The sequence below is a fragment of the Cyprinus carpio genome, chromosome A23 (genome assembly GCF_018340385.1).
Source record: "Cyprinus carpio isolate SPL01 chromosome A23, ASM1834038v1, whole genome shotgun sequence".
Taxonomy (NCBI): domain Eukaryota; kingdom Metazoa; phylum Chordata; class Actinopteri; order Cypriniformes; family Cyprinidae; genus Cyprinus; species Cyprinus carpio.
The window spans coordinates 14582364-14600499 of NC_056594.1; the positions used below are offsets into that span (position 1 = coordinate 14582364).

General features: G+C 36.3%; 1 protein-coding gene and 1 pseudogene across 10 annotated transcripts in view; one reads left to right on the forward strand and one right to left on the reverse strand.

Annotated features, from left to right (window-relative positions):
- Positions 1–9089: 9089 nt before the first annotated feature.
- Positions 9090–12044, reverse strand: LOC109064083 (annotated as a pseudogene).
- A 1091-nt stretch (positions 12045–13135) lies between these two features.
- LOC109065358 (E3 ubiquitin-protein ligase HUWE1-like) overlaps positions 13136–18136 on the forward strand; it is a 47341-nt gene continuing 42340 nt past the window's right edge. For 7 of the 10 annotated variants that reach the window (XM_042713295.1, XM_042713305.1, XM_042713300.1 and 4 more), the window contains exons 1-6: positions 13136–13245; positions 16037–16086; positions 17017–17086; positions 17179–17277; positions 17357–17563; positions 17677–17829. In XM_042713295.1, the coding sequence (XP_042569229.1) occupies positions 17042–17086; positions 17179–17277; positions 17357–17563; positions 17677–17829 (504 nt within the window). In that variant the 5' untranslated portion in view covers positions 13136–13245; positions 16037–16086; positions 17017–17041. Of the gene's footprint in view, positions 13246–14441; positions 14712–14736; positions 14969–16036; positions 16087–17016; positions 17087–17178; positions 17278–17356; positions 17564–17676; positions 17830–18136 lie in introns of those variants that run through there. The other 3 variants (XM_042713296.1, XM_042713297.1, XM_042713298.1) reach the window with 3 other exon arrangements.

Below are 18136 nucleotides of genomic sequence, written 5' to 3' on the forward strand. Positions count from 1 at the left end.
AAATTTAGAGATGAACTGATCGTGGAAAGGCTCATCGAGTTTTACATTTTGGTGAAAATTAGTGACTGTTAAGACCATGAATTCTATGTGTTATGAGCAGGGTCCATTTTGATTTGATTTTGTCTTTAAGGTGTTAATTTCCTGTTCAAACATGATGCTACATTGGAATTGTCCACATACGTTTATTCTGTAATCTTTTTCTCGGACTCTTCTTAATTTCAGGTTCTTCCTGTGGTTCCTGCACCTGTAGCATCTCTCTACGTCCCCTCCCTCTCACGCTCTGAAGTGAGCATAAATGTGAATACCAATGCATGAGTACATACACATGCGTAGTGAATTATGGATCTGCATGACTCAGAGGTAATGCTTCAATGCCACTCCTCGTTTATCTCTAATCGATGTAATACATGCTCAGAATCAACTGAAATCAAATTCTGTTTTGTTTCGAACATTCAGAAGTTTAAAGATTTACAGCCAGCTGTCTTAAAGGTAAATGTTTATTCAACTTTGTACTCTGAAATGTTTATTTTTATTCTTCTGAATATTTGAGTCGTCATCAAATTTGAAAATAAAGTTGAAATCAGACAGATTAATCAAAATGAATCGTGTTCAAAATGTAGTTTTAGAGCTATCAAAGTTAACTTTGTATAGGAATATTTTTATGTTTTAAAAAGTTTTTGATAAAAATATTTTTTTTAGAAAACATTTTTAACGGACATAATAATAAAATATTTTGGTAATATGTTTACACATTTACTGAATTTGATATTATTGCCAATTCTGCTTTCTAGAGACTTGTTGGAAATAATGAGAATTTACATTAGTCATATTATTTTCATTTTTATATATAAAAATATAGACCTGCACTTACACTTTATTGTCTGGTAATTAATTATTTATTTATTTTTATTGTTATCTCTGCATATATGTATATTTTTGTACATAGCAATAGCCTGCTGTCTATTATATTCTGTCTTGTCTATCGTCTGTGGAGAAGCATTATGTACATACTTTGTACAAGGGCTCCACATGTAAAACTCTTCACAAACAGACTTTATCGAGTTAGGAAATTTGACAGTTTGTGAAGATGTTTGCTACATCATTACGAAGGCAACAAGGGATCAGTCATTCTTAAGGAAAATCCTCAGCAGCACGATCAAGGGCCAATATCAGACTTTCAAAATGGGGCCATTGGAATTCTGTCATTTTTTGATAATCCACGGAACTATCTCGACCCTGGTCCTCGAGGGCAGGAGTGCCTTAAGATTTTTCCTCCGGCAAATCTGCGCACCACTGAGATCAATCAATAATAATTTGGATATAACTCATCTAGCTGAATCTCGTTTACACGCAGGATCGATGGTCTGTAGCTGTGACATGGCGGCGTGGGGGTTTGACGCAAGAGACGGCAACAAATGGACATAAAAGATCCAGAGCCTGTGCTCCTCACTGACTTTAAGACCACATAGACTACACTTTGATTTTCCTCTCACACACTTTGCTTTGGAAAGATTTATATATTCAAATCCGCTCCTGTGGTCCCTCTCTCCCCATCAGCCTCAGTGTTTCTCTGACAAGTTCTGCCAAAATCCCAGGCACACGCTGCCGACCTCCACCTTGCTTCCACTTGCATTCTCCAACCCAGCACCCCTCATGTCGATCTCTCTCTCTCTCTCCTTCTCCTCCATGCTCTCAGAAGCTGTGGGCTGTGTCCAGCCGCCCACTGCTCGCTTCACGCACGTGTGTTGGGGGGATCAGTGGAGAGAGTGGGCCTCGATCGATTTCTGGAGCTGTTATATGACAAGTCAGGTCTCAGCTCTGCCTGTTTACAGCACATTCACAGCAAGCCTTCCCACTTTGAGCAATATCAGACAAATTGATTTGTTGTGAGCATGCGCACATGCTAGTGCGTTTGCTTTTGCTTCAAGGTATGTGTGTTTTCTCATTTAAAATCTGTTCTCTAAGGTTTAGGAATAGTGTATTACAATATGCTTCGGATTGGTTATTTTACCTCTAATTGTGGCTGGTAAATGCCTTCTGTGTGGTACCCGTGAGAATACCCTTGAGTTTGAATCATGGTTATTTGCCCATTCATAATGTGGGAGGAGTTCATGTGCACGAGTGTGCCTACAGATTGGATCGGGTGTCTGAGCACTTTCCGAGGGCTATATTAGCAAACACAGTGCATCTGGAGGAAGGCGGCCACCAACTGTAGCAGGTGGATCGGTGACTGTGGGGTGGTGGGGGTCCGACATGTTTCATCCTCGAGCCCACCATGCTTGCGACCTGCTTCCATACAAATCCCCTTAACCCCCCCGCCCCAACACAAACACACACCCCATTGTTTGAAGTGCCACGCCACTGAAACGTCACCCGGGCAGTTTGGTGAAGATTAGAACTGACAATGTAGCTTCCCCCTCTGCCGTGATCAATCAGCCAGTCACCAGATCAGATCTAATTCGAACTGAACGGTGTTGGCTAGAGTGAGTTGTTTGCACCCTTCTTCATGGAAAAAGTGCCTTCGTTGTAAAAAGAATGTCTTTGCATATACTAATTGAGGACATTTAATGTTTTCAAGGGATAGTGCACCCAAAAATTAGAATGTCCAAACATATATAACTTTCATTTTCTGTGAAACACAAAAGAATAAATTTTGAATAATGTTGGGGCTCAAATAACATTTGACGCCATTGAGTATCATTGTATGGAGAAAACAACAACAACACTTTTTTAAATGTTTAAAGGTTGAGTAAATAATCACAAAATGTTAATTTTTGGGCACGCTATCTCTTTAATGTTGCATGCTTTGTTTTATAGTCCCTCTTTTCCATTATTCATGGTGCTTCGGTAAACGTAATTAAAAAGCGGTGACAGATTAAAGGGAACCTTCACAAGAAGACCTTTTGGCATATTTTCCTCAGCTCATAGTTAATTTGTGTCTGAAAATTAACTGTACCAAAGGACAGAAAGATCAGCTTTTTTTTCTACTCTAAATTGTTCTCAGCCCCTCAGGCAGTGTATTCAGCTCTCCACACATCGCTGTTCATGCGGTTCCTCCCTGGGGCTCACATGTGAAGTGCATTTGATTGTCAGGTGTTCTAATTTATCAAAGACGCAATGATTCCATTGTTGTAAACTTGCTTCTGATAGTCATAGAGCACGATTCTGACCAGCCAGCTTTGTTTGGGAAGTATTTTTTTTAATTCACTTTCTCCATAATAATAATAATAATAAAGAACTAAATAGTTCTAAGCTTTAAACCAAACCATGAATGAATCTGACACTAGTCACAAAATTAGAAGCTTTTATCTGAAGCAAACTGTTTTAATAACATGATTTATGAACATACATAATTTAGCCTTAGAGCACATGCTATTTTAAACTTTGAAGGTTTATATATTATTATTTAAAAAAACACATTTCTCTATTGACAAAAATGGATTTATTACTTGTGGAACTGTTTTTCTGCTCTATTCTCAGACTGGAGAAGCCTGGCTTTATTCAGACACAGTTCTGTGGCTACAACATCACTGGAGCTTAAGGAATGGCTTCTGTCCTTTGCTTTAAGATCCTCCAGCACAAGATCAGAATAGTTAATGCATATGGGTGGAGTGAAAAAACAAGCTCTCTCTGCCTCTTAGTGTCCATCATGTGTCATGGCTGCTCCTGGGTTTTGTGTTCTGTCTGGCTGAATCTCCTGCTCCAGCGGTTGCTGTTGCCTCTCTGTCCCTCAGAGGCAGAATGCTCCACAGCCTTCTCTCTCAGTCCGGTTGAGTTCAGCCCTGCTTTTCTCCTGACACACCTCTGTTTTGTTGTCTCTATACTCACTCTAACGCAGGGCTCAGGTGTGCTTGAATGGCATCTGTCCAAATCCGAGTCCTAAGGTGTTGGGACAAGAGACAGACACCTGACCTGAGGAGTCCTTATCCTTTGTTTACTTTTATGAACATATACTTTGTTTCTAGCTAAAATGCCATTCTATTTATCAGTCCTAGTATTTAAAACTCTAAATGTATTCACGTGCAAAGGCCCGTACACACCAACAATGATAACTATAACTTTAAACCCTTTAAAGCTGCAGATGACCTAACTGAAGTGCATGTTTATAATAACAATAACGTGTTTAATATATGCTCGCACTGCAGTAATCTGCCGCTTTACATGCTCAAGCTCTTTAAATTTGACTGGATTCTGATTTGCTACAATACATTCATCAACTGGGAAAGAAAAAAAATCATTTTGAAAATGATTCCAACATTATAGCTCCTCTGTGTTGTCATCGTTATAGTTGAGGTGTGAACAATTATCACAGAATTAGAATGATTGTTAAATATCTTTATATTTATAATCTCATTCTTGGTGTGAATGCACTATAAGGCAAATTCATAGCAATTCATAGTCTTTCATAGCAAGAAATTGCTAGCAAATTTCACAAAAAAAAACAAACAAACAAACAAACAAACAAAAAAAAAACAAAGAAATGGCAAGTAACACATTGAATAAAACTTGTAATGGTATTTTCATCTAAAACATACTTCAATATGTTTACAACTTCGAAAAATTATATTTTACAGTGTAGCAGATAATCATATATAGTGTGACAACATACCATACATACCATTGTTATAAAGTGTGTTTACTGTACCTTATAATAGTGAAAATGTTTAGTTGACTGTTGTACAAAACCTTTCTCTTTCAGCCTTACAGCCTTAAATTCACAGTTTAATCCAGTACACTCTGGGCTCCGTCATAAAACATGCAGTTAGCTTCCAGGCTCACCCTAAATGTTACGCCATCGCTGACATTAAAATGGACACATTTGATATCTCTGGCTTGTTTGATTACCATGGGAACCAGCCTATTCAGACCAGCCCCTAAACAACCAGAGGCTGATGAAGACAAATGTGCAAACCCAGGTTGGCAGAATTGCTTTCTCGGTGAGTGTGATCGGCCACGCTCGAGAAGGCGGAACCAGGAGTTGTGATTTATCGTTTCGTGTTGTCCCTAGACCACCACTGTCTGCTGCCTCTCCATGCCTTAATTACCCCAACCGTGTTTATTAGAATAGTCACACTACCTATAATATATCATCGGCGCTGAGGGGATCAGGACAGGAGATAGCACTTCTCTGTGTGGTCTTCATTTGCAAGCAGCTATTTTGAATTTTGGAAGCATAACTAAAATAGCTACATGAAGTAACAGATTTTAAAGTTAACGTGGATGTTATGTTACTTAACTGGTAAAGCATAGCACTAGTAAGACCATGAGTTCAATTCAGGAAACAGATAAATATATATATGGTAAATGCACTCTTAGGTTGATAAAAATTTCAGTTAAATGCATGAGTATACATTTTTAAGTATATATATTTTTTTCAGAAATAACATTTTATCAATAAGGTAAAGCATATTATATTCTCACACAAATATTTTGTGCACTTCATGTTTCAGTTTTCTTAAAATTGCATTGATGCGTCTTAAATTATTATTTTTTTATTACATTTAGTTCTTAAATCTAAATACTTCAGAATTTTTTTTTTTTATTATTATTTTCAATTTAATTTTCATTAAATTACAGAAATATTTATGTCTGCAAACAATGGTTTATCATAATAACAAGAATCCAGCTTCTGATATTCTTTGTGAAATGTACCCGTGAATGAGCTATAAGCTGGAACACAGTTTGTTTGCTGTTGTTGTTTTTTAAGAAAAAAATCCATACAAGAAGCTGAGAGAGTGGCAATTTAATAATAGTAAATGCTTATTATCATTATGGACATTGTAGGCTATTTAGAGAAAGGGCATTCCAAATTTTTGAAACATTAGCCATAGCATGTCACTGACTGGACAATCCACAGATCTACTCCAACTGAGACAAATTATCAATTTAATGTCAATAAAGATGGAAGAGAACATTTTACATACATGTAAGTATCATAATCTGAACTACAGCTTTTTTTTTTAAAGAAATGCTTTTGTCAGATTATGCAGTCAACAGATGTCTCACCTAAAACTAGTTAACATTTAGAAAGGGGTTCAGATAGTCAGATCTGTCCTTCCCTAATTCACGCTCATAGGTATCGCTAAAAGATGCAGTACCATTCACATACATACTAGCGCCCTCTTCTGTTCATACTTTAGTAGTGACATAAAAACAGCACTTCGGCTTGGTAACGTGAATAAGCAACAAAATTAAGCCAGTATTTGACTAAGCAAGTTCAGTTTACAGTTCAGATTGCATTTGTGAATGGCAATAGCTATTTTTAATAGCTACAGAACATAACATAACTGCAATTACATACATTTTGTGCTCTGTTGATAGCATTAGTATAATTTAGCTTTACATGGTGCTGCACGATAACACTTACTGTGAAATCTACCACAAAACTGCACAATTATTAACCATCACAGTGTTTCTTTGAAGCTGTCATAGGCATCTGCTCTAGTTTATTTATTTTTTAGATCACTAGTACTTGTGCAAAACTACTGGAGGGTGACATCAATACACTATAAAGTACTGTGGTGTGCACAGTGTTAATAGAAACTGAAGGAGATGGCAAAAGGTCCCGGCACAGTCACCGGAAGTGGCGTTTTTTTGTCAAGATGCACCTTCCATTTAGTTTTAATTATCTAGCCAGAGGTCACTGATGTTGTTGGTGTGTAGTTGACACTAATTGGCCTAAGGTGAAGAGAGCTTTCACTATACGACAGACAGCAGAGGGGTCAGGCGATGAGGTGGGTCGCGGCAAACAGAGACAAGGACGAAAATAACGATGGGGAGCAAAGCGTGCCGATAATATGTGTGCAGACAGTTGCATGAGCTGCCTAGAAAATAGGGCTGTGTACACACAGAGAGTGGAGCTCATTAAAGACAGGCCGATGCAGCATCTTGGCTGAAGTTGCCTTATTGATTGCTATGGTTTATTTAAGTTGGGATGAGTGGTTGGATTATTTAGAGGATATGAGGGAAGTTTTTTGGAAATGGAGGTATTGATTTTGTCCAGGAAAATCAGGGTACATGAATAGGTGCCACCAGAGCAAAAAGGGAGAGATGGGGTTTCTCTTAAAGGATAGAAAGAAGGCTTTCAGCACTGTTAAACTGCAAGTCCTTCCATTTAAAGTAAATGCAAACAAAACCAATTTCAACTCTCTATTCACCTATTTTTAGCTGTACAAAACAGCTCGTTTTGTGGCTTGATATTGTAAACTGGTGTGTCTCGCCATATTATTTTAATGTATAATCGTAATTATGAACACACTGGTTTGCAGAGCAAACAGTTTTATAGTTTACTGCACTTCGTTATTCTTTTTGTGGTTTCCCTGCAGCGGCTAATGAACCGGAAGTCTCACACATTCACAGAAAACGGCTTACTTCCACATTTAAAAATAAGGTGGATACAATAATCTTAATTTAACTAATTACTTTAATCAGTCGTAATTTAATGGAGTGCCTTAATTCATTTATTTTTTTTTAAATAAAGTGTCCTTTAATTCTACTATTGTAAAAAATGTAAAACTGTATTGTTATTATTATAATTATTTATTTTATTATATTTTATATTTATTTTTATAAATGTTTTTTTCTCTTATAAGAACATATATTATTTATATAATGTACTATAGTATTGATGATAGATAGATAGATAGATAGATAGATAGATAGATAGATAGATAGATAGATAGATAGATAGATAGATTTTTTTTATTAAGAAAACTATTTATATATACAGTATGTGCGTATTTCTTTTGTGTGTGTGTATACTGTATGTACATATATATATATATATATATATATATATATATATATATATATATATATATATATATATAAGAAATAATGTGTGATAATGTGATATAGATAGAACTTAGATACCATTTTTATTTAAAAAAAAAAGTTAATTATAGACAGATAAAAAAAAAATTTTACATTTTCACATCAATAGTTCTATAAAAAGAATATAACATCCATACAACCTCAAAAATAAAGGTTCTTTGTTGACATCTGTGGTTCCATGAGGAAACTGTAATATCCATGGGAACTGTCCATTGCACAAAAACTTTATAATGGAAAAATGCTCTTCAGATTAAAGAAAAAAATGTGCTTTGTGCTAAGAAAAAAAAAGTTATTTTTTTTAGAGCTGTTGACTGAAAGGTTCTTTGGGGAAACAGAAATGGTTCTTTTATGGCATTGCTGTGAAAACCCCCTTTTGAAACCTTGTAGTGTAGTGACTGTCACTGTTCATTTGTGTGTTTTCATCCATCTTAATGAAAGTGTGTGCAGTCCAGCTGAAGTCTGCTATGCTCAGCTCAGCATGTACCTTGCAGGCTCACGTACTCATCACTCCTGTGAAGGACTAAATTCTCTTGGCAGTTCTACTGCATATCAACAAACACCTTGATGTTTGCTAAGAACATAAATATAAATGTACCCTTGTAAGATGGAATTCATCATGGAGGTATTTGGATTCACATGAAATGCTCTGTGGTGAACTTTTGTCTTACTGCTACTTTTTTCATGGGTTTAACTTTTAAAAATAATTATTTTAAGCTAAAATAAGGAGTGCAGCAAATATAGGCTACAGACTGTCTGAAGTTACAGCGTATTCTGTGACTTAAGCTGATGGTTGGCTTATTCTCACTCTCATTCTCCTGGAGTTACCCACCTTCCACTTCCAGCTAAATGTCAACAGAAATGTCACATTCAGTGTTCATTCACAAGCAACTTCCAAATGTTTCTCTCACCCTGGCAAAACAAAATATCTTAAAGTTACAGTTTACTCCGAAATTGTTTCATAATTTACTCATATCATGTCGTTCTGTGTGAAGTTCTTTCTTCTGTGAAGCACAAAACAAAATATAAAAAAAAATGTCTGTGATTGTTTTGGTCCTTACAAGGAAAGTCAGTGGGGTCCAATGTTCATTTGTTTAGTTTATTGTCAAAAACAGTTGAAAAATTATTTAAAAAAATAAAATAATTATATATATATGGATTTTTTTTCTTTTAAAGAATGTTTCAACTCTTTTTATATATATAAACCCCCCTACAGAGTAGATCATATGTTTAGAATGACATGAGAGTGAGTAAATTGACAAAATGTTTGTTTTTAGTACGAACTTGGGGAATGCAGTTTGGATAAATTAAGTAAAAATGTTAAATCCATATTACCTGTGCTTATGATTAATTAGTTTTCTTGATACAAATGTTGTATAATCTACTGAAAAATGTGAAGCACGAACAGGCCCAGTTAGTCGGTCAGTTGTATCAAAATGCATAATACTTTAATTCATCACAATGTGTACAAAATATGATATTTTTAAGAAAGAAATTTATAGCAAGTAGTTATTTGTAACCACATAAAACCATCAAAAAGCTTTCAAACATAATTGAGCAATCTAAAAACCCTCCAGAGAAGCCTCATGGAAAACACCAATTTATTGTGCCAGTGAATATTATTCTGGTTTCAGGATATTCTGGTACGTCAGTCATGGAAGGACAATATCCAGCTTGCCTGAACCAAGAGGGCAGAGACGCTCATAGAGGCTTCCTTTTAAATCCAAACACTACAACAAAAAGGACCATCTCATATAGTGCTGGAATCACACTGAAATATACAGAGAAAAGATGATTACAAAACGTGTTTAAAAAGACAGAATTAAAGAGAATTTATTATTTACAGTTATGCAATTATTTACAGACTTACCTACAGAAGCCGAAGATCCACCAGTAGATGCTGCAGGTCCATTGCTCAAACAAGAAGAAGAGCAAAGCCACAGAGCCACTGGCGTGACATCCAATAGCTACAAAGTGATGGTTAAATATAAATCTGTACCAGAATGATTTTGCCATATCAGTAATAACCAGAAATGACTAGTTGTTATCATTGTGAATAACAACGCAATGCTCAAACACTGCATTCGTTTTTGGACTGCTCTATGATAATAAAGGTAACAATATCCATTTGAAGTGGACAACTAAGTAAGTTGAGCCTGTGGTGATGATGTGCTACTGGTAAGGATACATAGAAGAGCTTGATTGTTGTTAAACATAGAGACTCCACAGAGGAACCCAACCAGCTCAACAGCAAACAGGCCCAGGGTCACGGATAATGCCACAACAAGGCTGCCCTCCAAAAGAATGGTTAGGAAAGATTAATGAGTGTGTATATATATATATATATATATATATATATATATATATATATATATATATATATATATATTATGGGGTCAAAGGCAAGACGTCCCATTTTGGTATCTGCATCGAATTAAATTTACAAAAGTGATCTTATATACATAAAAAGCATATTAAAGGGATACTCCACCCCAAAATGAATATTTTCATCAATAAATCACTTTACCCCCATGTCATCCAATATCACCGTATGCTGCGTACGCTCTTCTGTATCATCCGCGCCACAAGGATGCGCTGTTTCTACATGTATTTAGCTTTGATTTGAAAGAAAACAGTGCATGATTGTGGTGCGGATGACACAGAAGAGCATACACAGCATATGGTGATATGGAGAGACACAGAGGAGACCGTTGACAAAGGAATTGTTGAATAAAGTCGTTATTTTTGTTTTCTTTGCTTACAAAAAGTGTTCCCTCGCTTCATATAACCCAGATTGCACGTCTGATGGCAGATGGAGTATTCTGACGATGACTTTCATACCTTTTATGGAGCTTGACACTGTTATTTACTTGGCAGTCTATGAGACAGTCTCAAGCCTCCAGGTTTTCATCCAAAATATCTTCAATTGTGTTCCGAAGATGAACAGAGCTTTTACAGGTTTGGAACAACCTGGGGGTAAGTGATTAATGACAAAATTTTCATATCGGGGTGGATTATCCCTTTAAATGCTTGTGTCTACTTTAATGTTCAAATAATTTTTGTGAATATAAAATGTCAAAAATAAGTTCCCATCGTCATTCAGTGTAACAGGTATATTAATGTAAAAATAAAACAAACTTATTTTTACCTAAAAAGTGATCATACTAAATATTTATATTTAAAATTATTAAAAACTTATTTTTGACAAAAGGGTAAATCCTAGTTGTTTTAAAGAGAGTGGCAAAGATTGGTGAAGATTTAAAAGTAAATTACAGTTAGTTTTGGGAGTTTTTAGAATCTAATGATTCTTGTTCCAAATATGACTTACAAGATTTTTTTTGGTATATGAACTATTGTTACCATAAATGACACACACACACACACACACACACACACACACACACACACACACACACACACACACACACACACACACAAATATTATGTGTATATATATATATATATATATATATATATATATATATATATATATATATATATATATATATATATATATAATGTAATATATAAATTATTATATATTACATTATATTTTATATCTAAAATTGTTCAAAAGTTTGGGGTCATTAATTTTTGTAAAGAATTTAATATGTTTACTTAGGAAGGATGCATTAATTTGTTTAAAAGTAAAAGTGAAGACTATTACATTGTTACAAAAAAAAACTATTTCAAATAAATGCTTCTTAAAAACTTTTTACAATTCAAATAATCCTAATATATATATATATATATATATATATTGGGCAGCACAACTTTTTTCAACATTGATAATAAAATAAATGTTTTAAAATATATTAAAACAGAAAAGTTCCTTTTAATTGTGTTAACATTTCCTCAATAATATTGTTTCTACTTTCTTTTTAAACAACAACAAAAAAAAGATTTAAATTTAAATTTCTTTTTATCATCCCTGATTTATTTGTAATTGGCCTACACACTGATTTCGGAAGCAATTGAGAATGCAGAAGACCTGTTGCGTACCGCGTGTCCTCTGACCTGTATTCTTCATTAGTGTAGTCCAGTGGTTCAACGCTTAATCACAGATCTGACTGCAATGAGATCCTGCGATACAACAGTGATGAAACACGGGAGAAGGTCTTACCCGGGACCAGAATATGATGATTACTATCACAAGGTGCGCGATGAGAGTTAGGAAACGGGCTGGCACCAGACTGTTTACCACCGACATTGAACTAAACAGAAAACAACATAATGTGAGATTAACTGTGCCAATGAGCATAGCACTAAAACCTTATGCATCTTGTAAATGAGCGGTTTACACAAAAGAGCCGACACTTAAACGCGGATGCACGTACCAGTTTTCTAAAAGGTGTTAAAACCTGCTAAAATAGTTCAGTTGGTGTGCACAAAGTACATTTGTTTCTAACAGATGACAAAGCAGAAGCTAAATGTAACGCCTCTATGCATCTGTTATACTTATCTACAAAAGGTGTGGACAGTTCTCCTTCGCTATAAGCTTCAGGTTGCTACGACAACACTCTTCTTCTATTTGGAGACTCGGCCCTGTGCTAAAACTGTCCATCGAACAGCTTTATGCTGCCACCTACTGGCAGGAGCCGCTCTGTGACAGTGATTCTCAACCATAGACTGTAGTTCTCAACCGAGGCTCTAGTCAAATACATTTTATATATATATATTTACTTTTAGAAAAATATGAAATGTTACATGCACCTTTTCACTGCAGAATGAAATATTGGCAAAAATGTACATTTAAATTCGTCCCATAAACAACTGTCAGTAAACTGGTGTTATTGGCAAATTCTTGAAATTAATCATGATTAGTTATTTTAATATATTGGCAGACCTAGTGTCTAGTAGGCCTAGTAAAAAATCTGAAAACAAGCTCGTGTTTTTGTTATAATTTTAGCAGAAATACAAGAGGGGTATTCACTGTTTAGGGAGAGTAAAATATTAACTTAGACCTTAGTTATTGAGAAAATGAGAGAATTTTACCTCTAAAGCACGTGCACGACAGTTTAGGAATATTTAACATTACGGTGGCAAACGCTTTTGCCATTTGGGAGTCAAGGTGTAGTCATCTTAAAACCAATTTAATGACTTGTATTATTTTATCTTGTTTGTTGCACCTGTTTTTATTCTTTGACGGTTCTTTTTGAGTATCTGAAGTTTCAAGAGATACAAAAAAACGAGGTATGACCGAAAATGGATTATCATACAGAAAAATATTTTATTACACTGAATACTGATCATATTTTAAGTTCGTCTGTTCTGGGGCATGAAGGGGCTGTTCTGCGACTCTGCGTGACTACAGCAGGTTACTATTGGAGCAGAGGGAGCCAACTGAAATATCGCGAGATTTGCATCACCACTCGCTGCTGTAAAATGGAGAAGTTATGTTGAGGCGCAACCGAGGTAAGAGCTTAAATTAGTCTTTGTCTGTTCGGCGGAGGCGTCTGTGGCTGAGTCTATATGACATGTTAACACAATCAGACGGGTTTTTGTTTTGCGAATTGTTCGCGTATACCGTCATTAAAATAAGTGTTTTGGATGGAAAGACCAGACACTTTGCTAAAATAAACCGCCATTTTTAATTTGCAGTCGGACTGACGAGCATTGTGGTGTGTTGTATGCACGCGCGATGTGCGCGCGCGTAGACTGGAATCTATGTACAAAATCAATTTTTCCTTAGGCAGAATCTCTGAAATGAAATATAATAAAGGTGCGTGAGTGAAAATGATGTGGAATTGGCGGAAAACACTCATATATGTTTCTGTCAGGGGATCACGACGAAAAGAGCGTGTGAATGTGATAGCATGTGCCTATGTGATAAATGAGCTGCACAATTTGAGTTTTTTTAGTACAATTTATGCATTTTCAGTCCTTACGGCTTTAGAATTACGCTTCATTGTGTTCTTTGGATGGATGCTCATATCCATAAATATGCTGAGTCGTCAAGTCCAGCAAGTCTTGACACCTAAAATCCATTTATCTGGCCTGTAGGGGTTTACATATTTCCATCTTTAGTAATCTGTTATGTTTCCAGTTATAATGTAAAGAAGTATTCACTGTTTATATTCCCCGATTCACCCCCAGAAACCTGTCTCATATGATCTATTATAGAGATTACTACTGATGGATGATATGGGTCAGTGTAACCAAACTGACCCTAACTGATTTTGTAAAGTGACCGCAAAACATCATGGTTTAAACTGTTGCTGATGACAGGAATGAAACCTGTTAATTCCAAACTGCAGTATATAGAGTATAACAACTGTGTGCAATGAATGAGATTTTTTAAAAAAAAGAATCTAATTATAGTCATTACATACGTTTAATCAATTCAGTTTCAAGTTATTTATTAAGGGAAATAATATTAGAATGAATAATTTATATTTGGGAAATATATATTTCATACCATTGCTTCACATGGTTCATTATATCTTAATGTAATGCATTAAACAAAAAAATATCCAGACTGATTGATTGCAAAATGTATTAACTTTAATTTAAAGTTAAGCTGATAAATTCCATCACATCTCAACTTTATCCTTCAATATTTAATACTTATGTGTATTATTTCAGATAAATGTATTTTTAATTTGATAAAGTAGACTTTAGCATCATGTGTGACACGCTACGTTCGCCCCAAATGCAGCTACGCAGAAGTGCAGCAGTAAAAAGTGAGAAATTGAGCCGTCCACTGGAAGTCAGTGTTATTGTAGGCCCGAGTGCGGAATGATTCAGCGAGATATTCTGCGTTTCTAAGCTAACCAAGCAAACCAACGCATGCACGAGCGTATCAGTCGCCACCGCGCACGCTTCAACGGCCACAGCTCGAGACGAAGCGGCTTGCTGAAAATGTGTGATGATATAATACGGTACGGTTGTGTCGGCGTGTAAGCGCTGTGACAGACGCCGTTTTTGTGAGCTAGAGTTCCGATGGGAGTGAGCGGGTTTGCCGGAGCAGGCCGGCCTGAGCCGGGCTCTAGATTAAAACAGAGCATGTGTGCAGCATGGAGAAAAAATATGGACCTATGTAGCTTCGCTCCTGATGTATTCCGCCACAGTCGAGCCTCATATTAAGGATTTGGAAAGAGTTTGTTGGAAATGAGGGGCTTTGGATGATATTTTAACAGTGAGTTAAGAGATTGCGCGTTTGTGTTGACATGTTGAAGAGAATTATGTTTAGCGCCTCGTAGCTCGCGAGCGGCTAACGGTCAAATTTCCCCACAGTCCGCTTACGGTAATTCCGTTACAGTTTATTAAAAATAAAAACTGGCGAACATAGTGTTTTGTTTGCGGCATTTAATGGGAATGACCGACGTGACTAGGTTTATCCTCAAAACTTAACTTGCTGACTAAGTTAACGTAGCTCATTAGCACGGAAAAAACTAGCTAGCATGTTAGCTGCCTTTTTCCTCAAATTGAACTGCGTTTGCGGTCTTGCTTTCGTTAGAAATAGTTAATGAAATGGACATGTCGAGTTATTTCCAGAGTGGCTGTGTTACTTTCACTTGTATTTAAATTGGTGTGTTTACGGTGTTATAGCTTCGTTTATGGTGAACGCTGTGGTTAGCTAATGTCATTGTGATTTTCGGTATTCGGTAACTAGCTGCTGTGTTGTTTTCTCGACTACAGCACAGTTTGTTTCTCTGTCAAGAACTGAATTAACGTCTTTCTGTAGTAATCACGCTACGTTTAAATGGCTTAGCTAGATAAAGTTTTTGTGTAATGTGCTTGCTGACTTTTCCATGTCAGGTTCCTTGATCACAGGCCAGTGCTTCTCTTTGACCGGGTTCAAGGTCCTAAATGAGTTTTGTTTCTCAGAAGGAGTGAGTACCTTTCTAAGAACGCTACATTAACAGCCACCTGTTTCAGAAAGAGACAATTATTTGGTTGAAATCAGCAAGGACGTGTTTGTGAGATGCTAGGGATTATCTGTGCCTCATATCTAAACCAGTGTGGGTTGCTTTTCCCTTTGGATTGGTCTCAGACTTCTGTTTTCTTTCCACCGACCTTGATTTTTATTCTACAGCTAATTAGTATGGGATTGTTTGTGATCATTTAGAAGAAATTATTATTTGACATATATAGTTTTACATTAATGCCTTTTGAGAGTTTGTGTTTTTGGCAGCAGTATCACAAAAATTCTTATGTTCATTCTTGGGAATTGTTTCACTTTCATTTATCTTTTTTACTTTAGGATTTGCACATGAAAAATGCCGTTAAGTTGGAATTGCCAAATCATATACCGTAAGTTTTTTTTTTTATTATTTTTTTTATTATTATTATTAATTTGAAAGGTTATCTGCTTGAACATGGGGCTGATGATTGTTTACATTGGGAACATGTTGGCATTTCGGCCTACATTTGGATCTTTGATTAATCTTGAGTATGTAATTGTTTTTGTATGAATTACCTTATAAGGGCTTTTCACACTGCACTTAACCCTGGGTTATCTGCATTCTAAACCCCACTTAACCCTAGGTGAAGGTGTGTTTCACACTTATTTAGGAGCAGGGAAGGGGCCACTTTTGTGGGGCCAAACTTGTGCAGTGTGAACTGTTGTGGTATTAGAATTTTACGGTTACATGCTTAGTAACAAACATCTCGTGCCTCACATGCTTTAGACAGTCACACAAAAACACTGTGTGTTGTATAAACAATGGTTTGTCGGTGGGGGAAATGTCAAATGGTGACAGAAAATGTGTCAGTGTGTCAATGAGTGCATTTCAATCTTACCTTTACATTCTGAAAAGTCCATTCAGTAAAAACTTGATAGTATAGTTGGCAATATATAATTTGAGGATTCACAATGCTAGATTTATGCAAACAGGTTTTGTGCTGTTTTCGTCTAATCAGTGACACTGGCATTGCTAATAAGCACATAAATGCAGGGTTTAGGAATATACAGTGTGAAATGTCATGTCATGAAACACAGAATGAACTTTTAACTTTGGGTAAAGTATGAGTATGTGTGAAACCTAAAACAAGATAACCTAGGATTTTGTTTACCCAGGTTTAGAATGAGCCAGGGTTAACTTTTTAAGTGCGAAAATCCCTTTTTTCATGTTATACTGTGGCAGCACTAAGCTTAAATATCATATGGTGGCATGTAGATGAGTATTATTCACTGTTCATATGACTGAGCTTCTCTTGTATGATTTGATGTGTTCTTTGTAGGAATCGAGTGTAGAAATTAGTGACCATGAAGGTTGACAGAAGCAAATTGAAGAAAACCCCCACTGAAGCGGTCAGTAAACAGGATTTCTGTGCATTTGGAGTATTTGAGTTTGAGAGCGCATGTTTCCTCGTGGTTGACATGTTTTTGCACTCCTCTTCCAGCCTGCTGACTGCAGGACTCTCATAGAGAAGCTGAAAGGATGCAGCGACGAACAGCTGTTGCTGGAACTGCAGCAAATCAAGACCTGGAACATTGGCAAGGTATATGCCAACACCTCTATCAACATATTGTTTAATATGCATGTTCAGATCTCTAATGATGTCCTGTTTGTCTTCACAGTGTGAGTTGTATCATTGGGTAGACCTGCTGGACCGTTTTGATGGCATCCTCTGTGATGCAGGGCAGACAGTGGAGAACATGTCGTGGTTGTTGGTGTGCGATCGGCCAGAGAATGGGCAGCTAAAAGCCTTATTGCTGGCAGTGCTCAACTTCACCGCACTGTTAATCGAATACAGTTTTTCAAGACACCTGTACAGCTCTATAGAGGTACCACAACTCTTGACTAATACAACAAAACCTGCTTCTGTTAGCCTTAAATGGTTTGTCACAACTTGATTTTGAGCATTTGCTTTTCTCTTTTTTATTTTTTGTGTCTCTAGCACTTGACCACCCTTCTAGCATCATGTGACATGCAGGTGGTTCTGTCTGTGCTGAATCTCCTGTATGTGTTCAGCAAACGTTCCAACTACATCACCAGACTGGGCTCAGATAAGAGGAGCCCACTACTCGCCCGTCTGCAACATCTGGCTGAGGTATGAAAGCTTAAATTTTAGTCACATCATCATATTTCTTTTCTCAGTTTTGATTGCTGAAGTCTAGAAGATTGAAATGCCAAGTCTGAAAGCATATATGTGGCTAATGCTGCAGCAGCAGCATGCAGTGTTTTACAAACACCTTTGTCGATTTTAAAAGTTTAATCCATGACTTGCATCTTTGATTCTAGTGTGAACTTTTGAATCCTTGTTGAAATTAGTTTTAGATGTTTAGTATCAGTTCTAACCAAAGCAGCGTGATGACCTGGTTTTGTACAGACAAGTGCTTTCATGGTGACATTTCAAG